The sequence below is a fragment of the Pyxicephalus adspersus genome, chromosome 7 (genome assembly GCF_032062135.1).
Source record: "Pyxicephalus adspersus chromosome 7, UCB_Pads_2.0, whole genome shotgun sequence".
In the NCBI taxonomy this organism is placed as follows: domain Eukaryota; kingdom Metazoa; phylum Chordata; class Amphibia; order Anura; family Pyxicephalidae; genus Pyxicephalus; species Pyxicephalus adspersus.
In genome coordinates this window covers 26,015,473-26,035,727 of record NC_092864.1, presented here as the reverse complement: position 1 = coordinate 26,035,727, position 20,255 = coordinate 26,015,473, and the positions used below count along the sequence as shown (strand labels likewise).

At 44.1% G+C, this 20,255-nt stretch overlaps 1 protein-coding gene across 1 annotated transcript in view; it reads left to right on the top strand.

Moving 5' to 3' along the window:
* The first annotated feature begins 300 nt into the window (after positions 1–300).
* The window catches only part of PDIA5 (protein disulfide isomerase family A member 5), a 41,214-nt gene continuing 21,259 nt past the window's right edge, over positions 301–20,255 (top strand). Inside the window, exons 1-10 of the mRNA XM_072417907.1 lie at positions 301–384; positions 7,401–7,527; positions 8,166–8,253; positions 10,465–10,545; positions 11,264–11,309; positions 12,398–12,490; positions 13,112–13,172; positions 14,851–14,918; positions 18,647–18,738; positions 19,314–19,385. Coding sequence (XP_072274008.1) covers positions 301–384; positions 7,401–7,527; positions 8,166–8,253; positions 10,465–10,545; positions 11,264–11,309; positions 12,398–12,490; positions 13,112–13,172; positions 14,851–14,918; positions 18,647–18,738; positions 19,314–19,385 — 812 coding nt within the window. The remainder of the gene's footprint in view (positions 385–7,400; positions 7,528–8,165; positions 8,254–10,464; positions 10,546–11,263; positions 11,310–12,397; positions 12,491–13,111; positions 13,173–14,850; positions 14,919–18,646; positions 18,739–19,313; positions 19,386–20,255) is intronic.

The following is a 20,255-nucleotide window of genomic DNA, read 5'->3' as shown; positions in this document are numbered from 1 at the left end:
CCCGCAAAAAACAGTGGAGAACGCTGCAGCCTATCCGGGGCACGTGTCACTCAGTGGGAAGGTAGAGGGCGGTGCCAGATTTACAACAGACCTAGGGGTGGGCGGGGTGGTGGGCGTGTTTATACGTTAAAAGTTGTACGGGGCAGAGAAGGGGTGAGTGGGAAGGTAGTGGGCGGGAAGAGAAGCAGCTTGGTGGGCGGGGCAACTACGCTTAATGGAACTAAGGATAGGGCAGTGGGCAATTCAGAGGCGGGATGGACATGGATGTGGGTGTGTCTGGACTCATGGGACTCAGGCAGCATGTGTGCAGTGCGCAGGCGCAGCCAGACGTGGCAGCCGGTGATGGCGGCTCCGGGAGGGATGAGGGTAGTGCTGTCGGTGCTGGTGAGTGTGTGCTACGCAGAGCACTGCCCTGATACACTGATCACTGTCTTTCTACGCTGATTACTGTCCTAATAAACAGACTGTCCTTCTTTACTGATCACTGTCCCAGTATGCAGACTGTACTCCTACAGTGATCACTGTCTTTCCATGATGATCACTGTTTTAAAAATTAGACTGTCCTTCTGCATGGATCACTGTCCATAAATGCAAACTGTCCTTCTATGATGATCACTGTGCTCCTACGTTGATCACTAATCTAATATACAGACTATCCTATCATGTAACTTTTTGTACTCACAGACTGTCCTTCTACACTGATCTATGTCCTGTATACAGACTGTCCTTCCAAAATGATCACAGCTTTTATATACAGTACTATTACAATGATTGCAGTTCTTCTACAGGGATCACTGTCCTTATGTACAAACTGTCCTACACTGATCACTGAACACATACTTCGATCCTGCTGCAGTCCTTATTTGTCAGATATCTTATATACAATATATGTACTGTCCATCCACACTGATCACTGTCCTCTCATAGTTTGGGGGAGAGGGAGGATACATCGGTTGCGGTATATGGTTGGTATATGCAGAGTGCTATAACAGTGAAATAAGGGTTTCTGTTTTTCTGGCTGCTGAGTTTGTAGTCCCCCCCCATGTATATTTCACACTTAGCTCCCTCTAGGGTGACACATTTATGGGTGACCCTGCTCGGTACAGAGACCTGTCCATCCTGTCCTTCCTGCTCTGCCCTGGCCTAGAAAGATAACCCCACTGTCACTACTAGTAAATCCTGACTGTCCACTGCCACACCTGTGTGTGCAGCTCCAATATACACTGCAATGAGGCTCATTTACTAAAGGAGCAAAAACACCCAATTATGTGCGAGGAAAATATCTGTACTGGATTAAAGATAGATCTGTATTCGCATGTGATTGGATGACGGATGTCAGCATCACTTCACCTAATTCACTAAACTGTGTGAACATTCACTCTGTAGGTGAATGTGTCCTGCATCAAGTAAACCCAAATAAGTTCAGTCTTATATTTCCAATTATAGCAGATGTTTACCCAGAACCCTCTGGGGCGGGGCTGTTTGCTGCATGCTCTGTTATTGGCCCCAGTGATAAAGTCACATGACCGTCTGTGCACACCGAGAGAGTTGACATGGTTTGTGTCTCTGCCCCCCCACAATGAGATTTCCCCAGTAGTTTGTGTCTCTGGTGGTTGGGGAATCTCATGGTGTCTCTTCTGACTCCCCGTTTCATGAATTTTCTGCTCTCTATGGTGTAGGTGTTGAGGTTCTCCGCATGGTTTCCTGGAAGATTTCTAATAAGTGTTGTAGAAAATCCTGGAGGATGCTGCTCCCCTCCCCCACCTCCTGCCTTAGACTTTGGCATGTATGTGATTTTGGCAACCCCCCCCCCCCCTTCTTCCTGTCCTTACCCAGTTCCCAATCTCTGTGATAATATAAATGTGTGGCATTGTAACATCTGCGTGACCACGCCCACTGTCCATGCCAAGGACATGCCGCTATCTCACACCCACTGTCCGTGCCAGGGACACGCCGCTATCTCACACCCACTTTCCATGCCAGGGACACAGTGCTATATATGTGTCCACAACCACTGCTCACCCTTAATGCCAGGGACAGGGTGCTATCTCTGTGACCACACCCAATGCCCATGCCAGGGAGACACCTCTGTCTGTGTCACTGTGTCCTTTCTCTGCTTTCCATGACACTGCAGTCTGTGTAGACCCCCCCCCATCCATGGCAGGGACATGCTGCTGTCTGTGTGACCACACCCACTATCCATGCCAGGGACACACTGCCTATCATCTACTCCAGGATCACATTTCTCTTCCTGGAAGTTGCAGCCCCATTCGTCAGTCTTTTCTAGCTCACTGATTTGTCAGAAGTTTGTTCATTATACACAAAATGTGTTCATGCATTTCTCTTTTCCAGTCCATTGCATGGACATCTATTTTTGTCCTTCATTAACATTTGTTGCATTAGGGCATCTTATGCATTCTGAATGAACTGCTGCAGCTCTGGAGCAGACTGATGATAGGTGGACAAACATTAAAGTTTTCATGGCAGCACACCACTATGCATGGTGACGTGTTAACACATGCATGTCAGAGCTGCACCACCTTAGTAACGCCATTTAAAATGCCATGCCATCCTATGGGGATTTGGCTTTGGTGGGACTGTGCTGCTGATAGGGTCACTTTAAACACTCGTTTTCGGCCAAATGAGAGATCCTTTCTCCTTGCTGGCGGAATGCAAACTCCTTGCTGCTGCAGCTCTTCTTGTGAGCAGGACGGATTATGATCTCCTGATTGATATTCTGACAAGGGGAATCGAATTTATTGCTCATTTTGCAGGTTTTTTTTCCTTACATGTATTTGTCTCTTAATGAGAAATTACTAATGGGCATTGACAGGCATTGGTGCAGTTACTATGGCGACTGCAGCAACAGTACCATTTTTTTATTAGAGATTTCACAAAGATTCACAGAGCAATCATCTATAAGCTGACAGAAAGGCAGAGACTTTGTATTGCATGGCCTGTTCACACCAAGTGGTTGCAATGATGCATTATATATGCATGGTTGCATTGTGGTGCGATTTATTTAAAATGCTACCTGTGCATTTAAATGACACACCTGCGCTGCAAGGCTGCATTGCGATGTACTTTATTGTACTTACTACTTGCTATTTTTCACTTGATGTTCCTGCCAGTTCCTGTCCTAGGCTGAGAACGTTAGAGGTGGGTGAGGGTATAGAAAAGCAGCGTTGTCCCCCTAGCAGATAACCCTGAGACTTCACTTCAGTACACCGAAAGTGACAGGGGCACTGGAGTTCTGGCAGGATCAGCACAAGATTTCTGTACTTACAGAAAATATTCTGAAAAACAATTCTGCCACATCTGAGGATGGGCATGCTGCAATATTTGACATATTTGTTCTTGGGTTTAGATATACCTGAAGGGAATACAGTGGTGTCACCACCCCACCCCCAGCCTGTTGGTTGGATTTAAGCTTGAAGACAAATGACAAACATCCCCTGCCCTGCAGTGACGGACCTCCCTCTGTGAGACACAAATCACAGTCCAGGTAGCAGGATGCAGGGGATGCAGTGCTGATCATGTGACTTTGGATTTGCCTTGCCCTAGAGTATCATCTGTATCTACACAGTTTATGCAGGCAAGGATCTTCCCTGGGAGGGGATGTGTGTTCTCTGCGCGATTGGTGTTGCTGCATGTCTGATATCTGACCATCGCTCTCTCCTCCATAATACCAGGGAAAACCTTTCTCTTCTTTTAAGATGATATTTTCTAAATTATTTCCCAGGAAAAGATTTCAGCGTCTTATCAGACCCACACAGCAGATAAGCGCATTCTTCAATGGCGAGCATTCGGGTTTATCCTCTAAAGCTGCATTGTAGCATGCTGTGATCACATGATCAGCAAGACATCGCCGATATTACAATGCTTCTCCCGCTGTGTGATTGAACGTTACTCTTCTTGCTGGGACAGACTGCATTGGTGTGATTGTAAGAATGAACAGAAGATTGGCTGATAATGGTTGCAGGAGGTGTGGCTCATTTAAAGCATACACTGCGGGCTCCGTTATCAAAGAATCGATTAACCGATAAATACCAATACACAAATCACTTGATTTCTCTCTTTGCCCCATTTATGAAAGTGGCTATCCCTGCTTTGCAAATATATTGAAAGATAGCGATTGCAATTTTTATCAAGTGACTGCTTTACAAGACAGATAGTGGCGAATGCCATGAGTACAGGCTCTTGAAGTTTTCAGTCTTTAGCAGTCTCCTTACCATAGCAGAAATCTTAGGTGGTCTCCTGCATCATGTCAGCAGGCTATTGGTGGCAGTTTCTAGCCGTCTCTTCTGATTCTGCATCAGTTTGTGGCCCTCTCCAGCAATGCGGTGGCAGTCTCTAGCAGTCTTGCATAATGTGCCAGCAGTCTGTGATGCTCTCCAACAATGGGCAGGCAGTCTCCAGCAGTCTTCGATGACAATCTCACCTGTAATGCACTGTAATAAAAGTTGTGTCTTTGTTCACCACTTGTGTGTAATAAAGCTTCCGTTGTTCTGCAGAGACGTTGGCATTTTGTGGGGCGATCGGACGGGGCAGGAGATGGGTATCTGCCTGTTAAATACTCTGCTGTGACGTATGACATTCCTGCGTTGCTGCAAAATCAGATAATTTCTGGGATCATATGATGTGGTGGGGGATCCCTCCAGGATTGACCCTTATGGCTGGCAGTGGACCAGCGCAGTTCTGGGGTTTTGCAGCTGGCAGCTCTTTGCCATATACAGCCGTTGTGTCCCCATGGTACCAGATGAATGCAGGAGTGACACCAGCCATCTTCCAGCGGCCAGGAGTTCAGCCAGCGTTTAATATCCCCTTACCATGAGGGAGCTGTCTTCTCGCAGCGCTGTCATTGCATAGTGTGCGGATACTGCGACCTGTTCTGCAGCGCTGTCAGGAGGGATGGATGTAAATGGCGTTAAATGTACATTTCTGTCAGAGCAGAAAATGAAGTTCTGAGATCCGTAAAGGGAGCTGAGACTAACAGCTCAGGGTTCAGTTGTCCATCTAGACACTGTTGTGCTGTCTCAGTATGAGATAGAAATCTGCCATCAATTCGGTTACTCCACAGACGGGGAGAAGGGGAAGGTACACAGATGCAGACCCTTCCAACCAACATTTGAGGAGCTCTCTGGAATATGGCAGCAAAGATCTCAGACTGTGGTCCTTGAGTGAACCTTCTGACTTTACCACAACTGCAGCATTTTTTGGGTAACGTCAGCAGTTCTCTGATTTGTCACATTTGCTACTGATGAGGCCTGAATTCACACCAAGCAGGTGGCTGCCCCGCCACCTGAATCCCAGATCGGAGCCAATAGGAAGAGGAGTAAAGTGTATTTGAACATTCACTTCAATGGCAGCCCAAGCAACTTCACATATTCACCTACCGTTACCCTTGGCTGCCCATCAGTCATTGCAGGCCGCAGGTTCTGTGCTTTTGTTTCTGGAGGTGTTCCCAGGCACAGCAATTCCCTCCAGCTGTGGTTCGTTCACTTAGTATAACGTGGTGTAAATTCAGCGCAGTGCAAATACCAGAGAGCAAATATTGATTTTTATTTTTTGTGTTCCACCTGTGGAAAGAATTACTGGCGAGTCATCAAGGAGGAACCGGTCTGTCCAGATGACGGTGACTGAGAGATAGTGATGGCTGGCATGCAGTGAATGATGGCATTTTGTGCCCCCCTCTCCCCAATAAACAATTTCTGAGCCTGCTGAAAGGTGTCTGGGCCCCATGTGTTTCACCCCTGTAGATTTCCAGAGTCGGCAGCGGCAGAACATCCCGACATGGCGCTCGCATTGTATGAATCATTTCTATTGTATTTTTAAATAATGGAAGAAATAACTCTGCAGATGGAGATCTGAGGGCAATCAGATTACTTTTGGGTGTCAGTTGTATTGACCGAGCGAGTGCCTTGCCCTGGATCCTTTGCAGGTTTCGGTCTAAAGATGCCGGGTTGGTTTCCTCCTCAATGGTCGTGTATTTGTTTCCAGCCCATGTGACAATCTGGTTGGATTGTGTGTTCAGATTTGTCATATTTCAGATGATTTGCACCCTGAAGGGTGGCCTGGACTTTCCCCGTGTCTGGTCACACCCGGTTGTCTCCACATACTGAGAAAGGAATGAGATGAACTTTGACCTCTCTCTGCGTTCAGGCCCTGCACAGAGTACAGCAGATGTTATAATGCACCAGGACGCAGTGGGAGGGGCTGGCGGAGGGTCAGTCCAGGAATTTATTATTTTCTTAATCTTTATATGAGCTCACTTTTACTGTTCTTAGAATAAATTGCGGAAAAAATGTATATCTTGGTGACCGCGTTATCACTGGGACAGAAAGTGAGGGGCAATTTCTTTACATGAGCACAGACAGCAGCAAAAACCTGACAGAAGTTTTAGCCCCTCCATCCAGCATTAAATAGGTTTAAAAAGAATGGGGAAAGACACCAAACCCCAGGCAGTTTTTTTTTTTTTGTGGCAGGATGCAAGAAGTAGAGCGGAATCACTAACATGGATCTAGAAAGTCATAAAATAAACCCGGTATTTAATACAAACAAAGTGACATTGGCCGGATTCCACATTATTGGAGGTTTGTAAGCGCTGTTCATTCTGAGTGCTCTGCATTTAATATAGGTGTTGGTATCATAATCTGTCACCATTGTGCAATGTTTATTGTCAGACAGAGCTGTACAAATCCCTGGTTTATTGCTAAGCTACATTCTATACATTGAGGTCAGCGGGGTGGGAAGCCTGGGCACTTTGTATGGTGAGGTCGGCAAGATGGGAACCCCTGGGTATTTTGTATAGTGAGGTCTGAAAGATGGGAACTTCTGGGCACTTTGAATAGTGAAGTTGGAAAGATGGGAACCCCTCTGCACTTTGTATGGTGAGGTCAGGGGTATGGGAACCCCGTGGGCACTTTATATGGTGAGGTTAGGGGGATGGGAACCCCTGGGTATTTTTGTATGGTGAGGTTGGAAAGATGGGAACCCCTTTGCACTTTGTATGGTAAGATCAGGGGGATGGGAACGCCATGTCGTATGGTGAGGTTGGGAAGCTGGGATCCCCTGGGCACTTTGTATGGTGAGGTCGAAGGAACGAGAACCTCTTGGCACTTCATTGGGTAGGGTTGGGAAACAACAGTTGGGTTGGCAGGAGCAGCAAGGTATCTCCTATGTATGCGTAGCATAAGCCAATGTGCACTGAAACAAGAAAAGCCCAACACCTGCACAGACTTCACATAGATGCCAGTACCACACATGTGTGCTGTATCTTTCCCATTACCCACAATTCTCCCTTTCTGGAAGTTGGTACCTCAAGGCCATGTTGGAGCTTTGTGAAGATTTCAGACTTGATGTGCCCAAGATGAATAACCACTATCTTTTGTATCTTTCAGGTTGTCCTTCCACTTTGTTTTGCTGCACTTAAAATTTCTCCGCTCATCGAAAAGATCAGCGACCACAAAGATTTCAAAAAGCTGCTGCGAACCCGCAATAATGTGCTGGTGCTGTATTCCCAATCAGGTGAGATGAGAGGAGCTGCAATATAGTACAACCTCACCACATTAAATGAGATTGGAGGGTCCATATTGTAACCCCCATCCTAGTGAGATTAGAGGGTCTGGATTTTACCCCCAAATGAGGTTCTGTAAGAATCTGTATCTCATACCCCCCCTATTCTTGCTGCTGTGTTGACAGACTTCAGTAGTTTAAACCCAAAAGGTCACGCCCCCCCCCCCTGTGCCCTATGAGAAGAATTGTAGTATTTACCTACTGGATGGGCAGTAACTCCATTCTTCAATTCACTGAAGTGTCAGATAGCAGCAGAAGCCGGAACTCTTCAAGGTAAAGCGTAAATTGCAATTCACATTTCTTGCATTGGGTGCTGCTGACCTATTATTTTTATTTTTTTGTTTTAGAATAACTTTAAAGGGAACCTCTCAGAATATAAGGTTGTCGATGTAGATGATTCATGTGATGCATCCACCCTGGGCTTGCATACTCTGTAGCACGTATGAGCTGAGTTACAACCAGATAGGGCATATGACTTGTTTGCTGTTACCATTAGGGTGTTTAGTGCAGTTTTTACTCCGACCGGTTCCCTTTAGAAACCTGGACTGCGGTATATTGTAAAATCACCTATTGATTTTTATATCTTGCAGCTCAGGGAGCCGAGCGTCAGCTGAAACTACTGTCGGACGTGGCACAGGATGTGAAAGGAAGAGCCACAATCTCATGGGTTGATTGCGGGTAAGAAATTAGGGTTCTTTGGAGTGAGTGCCCATTGGTGGGCAGAGAACACCCAGCTGGAATGATAATTGATAAAATAGACGTTACTTAGTAATCGTACAGAACGGCAAATTTCATGTGACCACCCTGGATGATACCTGGGAATATCATTACCAGGAGATAATTCCAGATTCCAGGATGTCACGTGAAACCCACCAACACTAAGGTTTGCTCCATGGAATTTCAAGATACTAACCCAGAATTGTCACCCTTCTGGACCATCATAGGAAATCTCCTGCCATAGGGGATTCTTAATCCAGGTACAAACTCGCACTTTCCCTAGTCCTCCAGACAAAACACCCCTTAACAGCAGATTTCTGTAATTGTATTTACATGATAACTTAACATTTCCCCTTCATCCTCTGGGACAGTCATCTGACGCCTTACATTATGGAGGATTCCTGCAAATGGTGTTACCAGTTAAGCTCAATTCTTTGCAGTCATCCTCCGGGATGGACACATGACACCTACCAGCATGGAGGATTTGTGGAAGTGGAGATATTAGGTACTAACTTTGCATAACAAAACCCTCACCTCTTCCTACTCCAGTGCCCTGATGATCCCCTGTATGGGGTTTAGTCATATATCCCAATGATCAATAAACAGGAAAGCTCATATGAAGGAAAGTTTGCTGGTTGGTAGTAATTTGTAGTAGACTTTAGCACTGTGTGTTATAAACCTGGATTTTAAATAAAGTTCTTGTTTTCTTCCTTCTTTGTCCCATCTCTGTGCTGCTGATCTCCTGCAGCCACTTTCTGTACTCCAGGCTACGTTGAATTACTTGGGGTGGTTTTCCTAACGGTGACAACAGTTGACCATGTCTGCATAATGAGGAAAATGACCTCTTGTAGTCTCCTTTAGAAGCCCATTGTGACAACACATGAGCGCAGTTGGGAGACCGGGACAGAGTTGTTCTTTCATAACAAGACTTGCCTAAACAAAGACATTCATGGCAGGATCACCAGAGAATATTTTAATGAAAGCTGCAGATTTAGAAATATTGACAATGGCTTTTGTTAGGATATTGATATGTTGAAGTGTCTGAGATTTAAGTGATAGTTTTCCATTTATTTTAGGACAGATTATTTGGATTGCTGCTGTCACCCAGCCATAACAGGTCCTTTTTACACACCATCAAGCTATTCTTTACATTCCCATTACATTACATTTTGCAACCCCTATTTAATGTACAGCACTACGTAATATGTTCGCACTATATAAATCCTGTTTAATAATAATAATAATAATAATAATATAATTATTCCTCTGCAGTAAAGCCCCCATCATGTGGGCTCAGTGCCGTAGCTCGGTACGGTGATGCCGTAGCTTAGCACGGTCCCGATGCAATGATTTGTGTCTGCTCAGCATCTCTATGATGATCCCACCGCCTCGCATACCCGATGGTGGACGCCTGACAAGGCGTTGTATATTTACGATCTGTAGTTATGATAATGCCGTCGCCTGCAGTGTGGGGCACTTAGAACAAAAATAAGAAAAGCGTTTTAATGTGCCCTTTTATCTCCCCGCCGTAAAGACTTTGCTACACTCTGATAACTTTAATCTGTGTAATCAGTTTGGGAATTAAATTTTAGGGCCACTCTCAGATTCGATGGGCCGACACACACACTGCAGAGCATGGGAATAATAAACTGACCTGGAGGATCGTATTTCCTGCCGGTATAACCTCGCCATAAACCTTCTCCAGGGCTGACGAGCTGCAAGCTGTCTGATTGTAAAGAGAAACTCCGGACAGCTCAGATTTTATGTACAATCACATGACCCGTGAAGTGTTAGAACCCATTGGGGATCCAAGCGTTGGTCACACTTTGTTCAAATCATGTGATCAGCGTATCCCAAGGTGTCAGACACGCCGGTTGCAGAGAATCCAAAACGACTCAACTGCAGCAAAGGTCAAATGTAGGAAGGTAGCGCTCAATTTATTCATAGCCAGTAAGAGTACCAAAGACCTGGAACATGTTTCAGCCAAGTCTAGAGCAATGATGTGCAGCCAACACTATAGTGCCGATATAAAGTAGGTGAAAGAGGCTTCAAGTGATCAATTGTAGTGAGATGGGAAAGGGATGAAGAAAAGTTGGAAATCTCCAGTTTGGGTTTACATCCACTTTATTACAAAGGGTGAAATTAAGTAACTCTGCGATTGGTTTTCCTCAGGGACTCTGAAGGACGGAAGTTGTGCAAGAAGCTAAAGGTGGACCCTGGGAAGAAGAATGGCCCGGAGCTCCTTCACTACAAGTAAGGGCCGAGTGATTGTGTTGTAGGATCATTGATTAATGGTCTGGCTTTATGTATAAATACAGGGAAAAGAGAAAGTTCCTCGGAAGGTGGGGCCCTTACTGTTATTAACCAATCAGTTTAATACAGATTAAGAGTGAGCATATTTGTTAGGTTTCTTTTTATGCTCTGTGTCCCCAATGATGAGATTGTTGGGATAAGTACTGATCCCCCTTTAGTTGAATATTTATTCATTGTAGTTTGTATTTAACAGTGCAGTAATAAAAATGTAGTGGACTGGTTTATGGGGTGAAAGAGGTGCAAAAAGTTCCTTATGGGGTGGAGAATGGGCCATCTGTGTGCAAATGATAAATGGCTGTCTAGGAGGGAATATAGAGGAGCCATCCTATGTGGTCTGTGTCACTATTTCTCCTCCTCTTCCAGGTTATGCAGATATTTCCTTTCTCCATAGTTTTTGTTTTCAGGACAATTGGGGTCACCCCAGACCAAACCTTGAATCTAAAGAAAGAGCCTAAAGATCTGCTTATTAATTGACGAGTTTGTGATAAAAGACTTCCAGATTGGACTAGAGATGGAAGGTCGGTGAGGATTAGTCATGGTACCGAGCCCCGGAAGTGCTCAGAGGAGGTTTCCAGTCCTGGCCTCTTGTACCATACAGGATGAATGTTCTAATATTCTCGTGTGCAGCCAGCATGATGGTTGTTTTTTTATCTTCCAGGGATGGAACATTCCATACAGAATACAACCGGCCCACAACGCACAAGGTAAATATCCTTTGTTTAGGGAATATTGGGATGGAGCGGGAAGCTGATGGATATTCGGTGAGCTTATAAATTCCTGTGTTGTACAAATATAAGATTGTTCCCAACTGTTTTTAAGGATTACGAAACATCTTTGTCCATAATGGAGATTAGGAAAGTGCTAACACATTTCCTGTTTTAAGATGACAACATACCATAGGTAAAGCATGGTAAATTAGTGTATTCATCCTAGGTCAAAGAGAGAAAAACATTGCCCAAGAGTTGAGTCAGCCTGGATAGAGCTCAGGACTCTCACCCACTCCTATGTGACAACACTGGACCAATCTCTAACCACACAGGAAGAAGTAGCATAAATTATATGACACCCCCATACCTACCCAGCACCCAATATTTATTTTCATTCCAATCAAGGTGGCAGGAGAGCAAAATGAAAGTAAATATATACTCCTGGTTGGATTAACCTTAAAGTGAACTTGTTTCTTTGCCGTGCATGTCAAACTGTATGGCAAGCTATGGAAAGTTTGCAAATGGACTTATCTGTGCCCCGGGGTACAAAGCCCACTCTATAAAGACAAGGAGTCACCAGGTTGGTGTGGAGGAACTTGAGTGTCCTGCACAGAGCCCTGACCTCAACCCTACTTAACAACTTTTGGATGAATTGGAATAGTGAGCCAGTTCTTCTCATCCAACATCTAACCTGGCTTTGCCAATGGGGGCAAATCCCCGTGAGCACTCTTCAATCTTGTGGGAAGCCTTAGAAAAGCCATATAGAAGTGGAGGATGTTATAGGAGGTGACAATATATATTAATGACCATGGGGAGGAGGACCCCATATTGCTCGTTTTGTAGTACAATGTCCAGTAAACAGTATCTCGGACGGTCCAGGTTCACAATCTATTGGCCGTGTTTTTTTGTAAATTGTAGGATGAGTACAGGAATAGCTCCAACTAGCTTGGTAATTTGGTGAAATTGTTGGAGTTGGTGTTCAATGTGAAGATTTATAGAGTTCTGATAACAGGTTCTCTTACCCGAATACTTGTCACCATTGGGTAGTAGCAGTTTGTCCTGACGCAGGTTTTTTTGTCTTCCAGTCCATTGTAGCGTTTCTGAAAGACCCAGAGGGGGCGCCGCTGTGGGAGGAGAATCCAGAGGCCAAAGATGTCGTTCATATTGATAGTGAGAAGGTTTGTACATTTCATTTCTGGGTCCCAAGCTTTAATAACGCACGCCATTCACACTTCAAGCTGAACTCCAAGTAGATAAAAGTTTAGTGCAGTTGTTGATTTCCAAATCTGTTGCAATATCCACTACCCATAATCCTCTCTGTAAAGGATCACCTATACTGTGCAAGGAAGGATTTTCAGTCAGTCTAACACTGCACGCAGTCTTACAGGAGAGGACAGGGATGGCCACTGCAATTAAGTGTACGTTTATCCTCCAGCCTTGGCTTGGACCAGTCTGAGAGCCAGGGAGCTCAGGAGCCCCTCTGTGCCTTCTGAAAGGGGTTCCCAGATCACATGACTGAAAACAGTCAATGGATTCAGTTCCACTGTGCATATCGCCCTTTTTTGCCAGATGTTCAGCCTTAAACTGACTTGGGAGACAAGGCCAGCCAGCACAGCTCCTTGGTTTGCTATGAACCTGTAAATGTTTGAGGCATTGTTGGTTTAGTTTTGGTGTCTGGTTCTGGCACCGCCCAATTTTAGATCTCTGCAGCCCCTCCCACACACAACAGACACACAGCCTTTCCTATATTGTACAAATCGCTGTGAATGTCTCCATGAATGATGTTGTTGTCTTTGCAGGATTTTAGGAAGCTTTTGAAAAAAGAGGACCGTCCGCTGCTCATGATGTTCTACGCCCCATGTGAGTGACCTCTCGGTGCTTTCCTTTTATTGGTGGAGGCTCAGCATTGACGTAGATATAATAGGTCAATTTTCTCCTCCAATCCATCGGGGGGATGCTGTTCGCCATGTGAGATTTGGAGGTGCACAGAGCCGCCACTGGAAACCTCATACATCCCATGGCGCCCTGCCCGCACTCTCCAGGGACTATTGTGCTGTCTGAGGAGAAGCTACACAATTTATGGAAGGAAGAAGGAAATGTCTAATTAGCTGCGATTGTCCCGATCTCGGCTTCTGTCTCTTCACTTTCCTTCCTTCTTCTGGATCATCATGTGTCCTGACTTGTGGCTCCCTCTCTGTGATGAAGGCAGGACCTCTTCATCCTGGATAGTACATATGCTGTATGTTCAGGAGTGTCGGGGGTAGTGGCAACACACAGGACCTCATTCATCATACATTCACTATACATTGTTATTGTTTATTTTTCTATAGTGGTAATAGAGGTATGTTACAATGTTACTAAAAGCCATTCCAGTGTAAGGTCTGCAGGACAGAATGCATGCTCATAATGCACAATTGCATTACAAATGCTGGGATTCATTTACGGCTTCTGATTGAACAAAATTTCCAATTAAACTATCCTTAAATGAATACAAGAAAATAAAAGATGGAAATGGAAAAATCGGGGTCATGGAGAAAGAAGAAGGGGATGGGGGGGATGGAGACAATGTTATGGGTGATTCAATTACTCAAAATAAAGATTAGATTAGAACTATGCCACTGTGGGTCGGTAGTGCCAGGAGGATGTCTGACATTACCCGCTCATTATACCTTACTTACTTCTTGGTCCACAATCACTGCCACTTTTTCTTCACCTTCTACAGGGCTGTTTTTGTTGATGTTACTCCCTCTCTTGTCTCTTGGGCTTGTTATGCACATCTTACAGATGATAAAAGTATATACTGCATAAAGTGTTCAACCCAGAAACTTTTTTGAGCCGGCTGGGAGGAAGCTGTAGGTGGGTGCCAGACCCTGTGTTGTGACCCAACTTTTTAGTAACCATCCAAAAACAGCCGGGTGGTTACTGCAAAGTGCCGGGTGCCGCACCACCTGCCAAAAAGGACCTGGGGAGAACACTGACTGCACATGCTCTATAAGATAAATTGCCAACAGGCTGTTAAACACTCTGTTAAAAGTTTGTTTTTAGGACTTTAAATAGGTCTGCCCCAGATATATAAATTATTATTATTATTATTATTATCATTAATAAACAGGATTTATATAGCGCCAAATCAGAGGAGAGCATCTTTAGTCTGAAAGGAGGGCATTTCTTAGAATATAATGGGGCATTGCCTGAAGGATTGCTGATTCCTGAGTGCACTAGGTCTAGATTTTTATAGCTATTAGTCTGTACTCTGTACTGTATGTGGACCCCTGCCAGGTCTGCTATAAGAGGAAAGTGAAAATAGGAAATGAGGAAAAGGAAGGTTGCTAGTACACAATTTATGGGATGATTTATGTATGTCTGTGTTTTCAGTAGGGATTATCAAATAACATCCCCATTCAATATACAATCCTATCCTATAAGTACTTGGCCACAGATTTATATACAATCTTTTACAGGCGTCTCTCCTTCACCACTCTGCTTTTATTTGCTTTTCTTTCCTTATGGTTGGTTAACAGTTCTGTCTTCTACTCAGGGTGCGGCGTGTGTAAGAAGATGATGCCAGTGTATCAGCAGGCTGCCACCGAGCTAAAGGGCACCTATGTGAGTAACAGATTGTTGTGTTCACCACTTCTTGGGGATTTAATATAAGAAAAGATCTGATAAATTTGTGTGAGGAGAATGTATAATGATATAAAAACTTTAATATTTATTGGTAATTTAAAGGATAAACAATATTTAAAATTTTAATTTGGCTGAAATTTCATCAAAAATTAGATTTTTTTTTTTTATAAATATGGATGTTGGAGCCAATTGAGAAGTTGTTATAATAAGCTCCTGAGGAATACTGAGGCTACTTTCACCCATTCCAGGTCTTTTTGGGACCAAAAATAATCCCTTATTTATTAATGGGAATATAGAAATAATGAAAGCAATGAAAAATGACAAATCTGATATTAAAGGGCGATGTAGGGAATTCATCATTCTCTTTTATATATTATATGACTATTGTCATGATCTGTAATAATATTTGATGGGACTGGATCTTAACACCAATGTTTGCAATTTGTCTTTTAAATCGATTTCTGGGTACTAAATGCAAGCACTCCCAAGATTGAAATTGACAGGGAGAAATCCATTATTTTTGCTGAGATGAAAGGGAATTCCTCTGGATACACAGGGCCCCTTGTTCACACAGTAACGGGAATGTAACCCGATTATCTGCATTTGTTGATGGAGGCATCTGGTTTTGAGACGTCTTTATAGATCAAATTCACTCCCTGGATAGCGATAAGCTGTAAAATTTCCAATTCTGCTGCCTTTGCTAATAAATTTTAAAATTTCAGCCAGAAAAGAGCCCCAGATAATACACCTGAGAAGGAGGTAGAAAGGGGAACAAATCTGTATTAACCCCTTCAGCTCCCTCACCTGTGCGCCCCCTATGGACCGGAGTAATTTTTATATTTTTGGCGATGCGGTCTTAGTTTTCTATGGATTGAATACAAAAAAAAAAACACAGCTTTTATATAAGTGGATCAACGTTTGAAACAAATACCTATATTGTAGATATAAAGTATACAGTTATTCTGTAATGTTTCCTGTTTAGAATAACCACAAAATTAGAATTCTGTTACAATGAGCCTGATTTAATAAAGCTCTCCTAGCCTAGTGAGGATACACTTTCATCAGTGAACCTGGGTGATCCAGCAGACCTGGAATGGATTTCTTAAAAGTCACTATTTGTTACCAAATCCTGTTTTCAATCCTGGACCAAATCCATTCCAGGTTTGCTGGATCATCAAGCTTCACTGCTAAAAGTATATCCTCTCCAGTCTTGGAGAGCTTTAATGAATCAGGGTCATTGTATTGCAAAGATAATTGCAAAACAATCTGACATTTACCAAACATCTTCTGATGGAGAATCAATCACTGCTATTGGAAACACGTGGACCATGTAAGATTCATCACCACGAAACGTTTGGTGAATGTCATATAAACCGAGTTCTAAATAGACCCCTAAAATAAAATATTGGACAAAATAACTAAAACTTAAAAAATACCTTGGCGGGGAGTGTCGGTGGAGGTGAAGGATGGGGCATATCACATTCTTATTGTGTGCATGCATGATGTTTTTTTTTTTTTTTTGACGTTTATAGGACACCCGGTGATCAGAGGATGTTGCGGGTTGGTTTTCATAGATCAGCCCAGCACAAGGTGGCATAGATTTCTGATTTTTTTCTTTCCAGGATCACAACTTTATCTCCATTGTTGTCAGGTTTTATAACTTCCTAAACATTTTCTGGGAACTCCATGAGCTGGTTTTAGTTCTCTGTGTCCATCGGTTACCCTTGCGTTGGCCCCGGGCTGTCTCCTCAGATCCTGATTTGATGTGACGGGGCTGGGTATGAAGTGTGACCTGTCTCCTTCGGGCACAGAATTCTCCTGGAACAATGTGACGGGTCACTGACTGCATTGTGGCTTCTCCTGCACTCTCACGTTTATTTGGTTACTCTTCCATGCTGATTGTTAAATTGTTTGCTGTAGTTCATTTAGTTATTTCCAGAGCTGATTGCGTCTGTAGTCTGATGCCAGGCTGATTGGTGGGTCTCTGGTGATTGTTTTAGGATAATATTCCCTACAAGAACCATTTCTGACCTTCAACTGGTAAAATAATTAAACTGGAAAGCACCAGTGATGACCTTCCCAGCCTGGGGTTTGCTCAGGACTCGCACAATCTAGTGTGTAGGAGCAGTATTAGTTCCAGGACTACACTGGGCACCACCAGGCTGGCCATGGCTTCCTCTGGCTCTGGAGTGGGGCTACAGTTGAGCTGGGTAACGTTCAAAGGGGTAAACCGGGTTAAGTTGTGCAGGGCAGTGCAACAACTTCACATCGCATGTTATCTGCTCTTTCTGCCATGGTGGTAAAAAGAAATAACCCAGTTGAAAACTGATAGGCTCTTTATCCACGCCATGTGACAGTGATGGGTTCCTGATTGGTTAGTTTCCAAGTTGCGGTGCTTTTGCATAGGACGTAAGGATGCTGTGCATTTTTCTTCACTCCCAGTGGCAACGTAGGGCAGTAGCGGGGCAGAAAGGAGGGTTAAGTATGGTTTCATTATTTTTTGTGTTGCCTTGCATTGATGAGGCACGGTGATGGCAAGCAGGGGATGAGTAGTAGAGCCTGTCAACATGCTGGAAAAATGCGGGTACCATATGGGCCAATAAGAGTCATCAACCCTGTGTATTTGAGTTTGACACCCCTGGCCTAAAGGGAGACAGTAGCTTTTACAAGTAGATTCTACCCACGGCAGCCCCAAAGATAATGAATGAGGTTGGCAGTGAATGTTCACTGCCACACGCTGTCAGATATGCAGATAATCGCTCAATCACAGCCAGTGCTGTGGGGCGAGTGATCAAGTAGTTGGCAAGGTGCCAACCACTAGGGGTCACGAAGAATCATTTGATACCAATGCAGGTCTGATCCTACCTCAGGCTACGTACTCACAAACAATATTTGTCTTTGGAAAGGATCTTTCAAGATCAAAATGACCGCAGGATAAATTACTACACGATGCATGAACGAGTGCTGTACATACACTGCCGTTCTGCTCTATGGAGAGCGGAGGGGGAGAACGACGGAGTGGCACCCCGCTGCGTTCTCTCCACTTCACTTTCATTACGATCATTAGTTGTCCTTGGTTTGTGGATCTGCCAGGACAGTGGTTCGGACGATGGCCAACAAGCGCTGTACATATGCAAGATTCTCGTTGATTTCCTTGATTACTTTATCCAATTGGAGCAATGGTGAGCAAAGTGAAGATGATTATGTTCTGCTGGGAAGGGGGCATTAAATGAAACCAGTTTATACCCTGACAGGTCAAGGAACAGGTGTACAAGCATCAGTAACTGTAAAGTCAGTTCAGAGACAACCCGCCCACTTCCCCGAGCCTGCGTTCTGTACGGGGGGTATTGGGCCGCGGCTCTGGCCCATGCGCCCCCCTGCCCATACAGGGTCCTTCTCCTGACCCCGCTCGGCTGCACACCAGCCAGAGCCGCGGACCACCAAAATTTTTTTGCAGACCACTTGCGACCGCTGATCTAGAATAGAGGATGTACAAAAATGTATTTCCCATGACTGGTCCTCCATGTAAGCTGCCATTTTTTGTCACCTCTGTAAGTAAACATTTTGGGCAAATTGGGTTAAAAAATGTTATAATTGGTATCCAAACCAAAGACGATTCTAAAGGCTCGGGTCAAAGGTTATTATGTTTCTGGCCAATTTTGTGGCTTCTGTTTCCATGGTTTGAGTCTGTGATTTCCACCTTTCAGGTTCTAGCGGGACTGAATGTCCACCCTCCGGAGTTTGAAAGACTGAAGGAGGAATATAATGTGAAGGGCTATCCCACCATCCTCTACTTTGAGTGAGTATTTAAGGTGCTCATGGTTCTGTTCCTCAATGTCCACCCTAAAATCGCCCACGTTTTTTCAAAAAATTTAGGAACAGTTAGGTAACCCGCAGCAACTGAAGACGTTTATAGTAATAAGTTGTAGGGGGATTTGAAAGCCTAGGAACACCCACTTTCCCAGACTGACAGCCATGAAGACATTTTTGTATTTGCAAAACTCCTCCCATGAACTAGCCCACTTCATCTTCAGGGCTGAACACTCTTGAGAGGAATATTGGGGCAGGGTGCTGGGATGTTTTCAGAAAGCTCTGCACAGCACCCTGCTGGCCCCTCCCACCAGCGATGATCTGCCTGTATTGCATATAAAAGCATTGAGACTCATAATAGACTTCATGGGGTATATTAAATAGTACATGAGGAAGACGAAAACATTTCATTTAAGTGTTTCATTAATATATTGATGAGGGCTGAAAAAGTACAAGGAAGGTAAAATCTAATCGTCCTGAACTTCAGCTACACTATATTCCTTGATTTATGACACGTTACAGTTAGAGCTTTTCATATTTTTAAACATTTTTGTCTTTCTCCAGGAAAGGAAAATATATGTTCAACTTTGAGAAGTACGGAGCAACTGCCAAGGACATCGTCGACTGGTTAAAAAAGTAAGTGTTTTATCGCTGCTCCCCAGCACTGAGACCTATAGACAGTATCGATTGATCAGCCGCTGCTCATCGCATCCTGCCCGCCAGGAAGGTTAGCAGGGTAAAAAAAAACCAGGAGCGGTCTGCAGCATTTGTACAGGAAATGCTGATTCTGTCACTGTACGGTCGAATTCTGCTAGGAGGTGGAGTGGTGTGTTCAAGAGGACCTGTCGCCTATATAAAAAAAAAACACTCATCAAATTATTATGTGGTCAAAAGTCTGTGGACACCTGACCATCACACCTATGTGAGCTTCCAGAGGTCCCATGCCAAAATTATGACCATCACACCTATATTAACATGATGTCACCCCCACACTCACATGCCTCACAAGTTTTTTGGGAGTCTGTGGGAATTTGTTTCCTTTGCTGAGGTTAGGTAGTGGTGTTGACAAAGATAACCTGGTTCACAATTGGTCTTCTGGGTCAACTGTATTTTTTAGAAGTGAACTGTGGCTCCTGATCATGGCGCATGTACTAAGGTGTTAGCTGTCTCCTGATTGTTTTTTCTTGCTGCCCAACGTTCAGCTTTGTGACAAAGGATTTGTACTGACCGAATCACAATCACTGTTTTCCTGGGAAACATTTCTGCAGCCTAATTTTCATTGTTGGTGAGTGCTGCAGTCACATAACGCTGACTAGCTGGTTGGATTAAGTGTTGGGGTTCACAGAAGAGCAGCGTGGTTATTCCCCAACTAATGATAGATGTGTTGGGGCTGAACAGTGATTTCCTTGGCATTATTAGAAGTTTTTGACTCCACTATGACTGTTTTAGGCCTCAGCGAGTTGTACACTGTGATTATGTGGTTTTGTGGTATCCTGTTAGTGATGA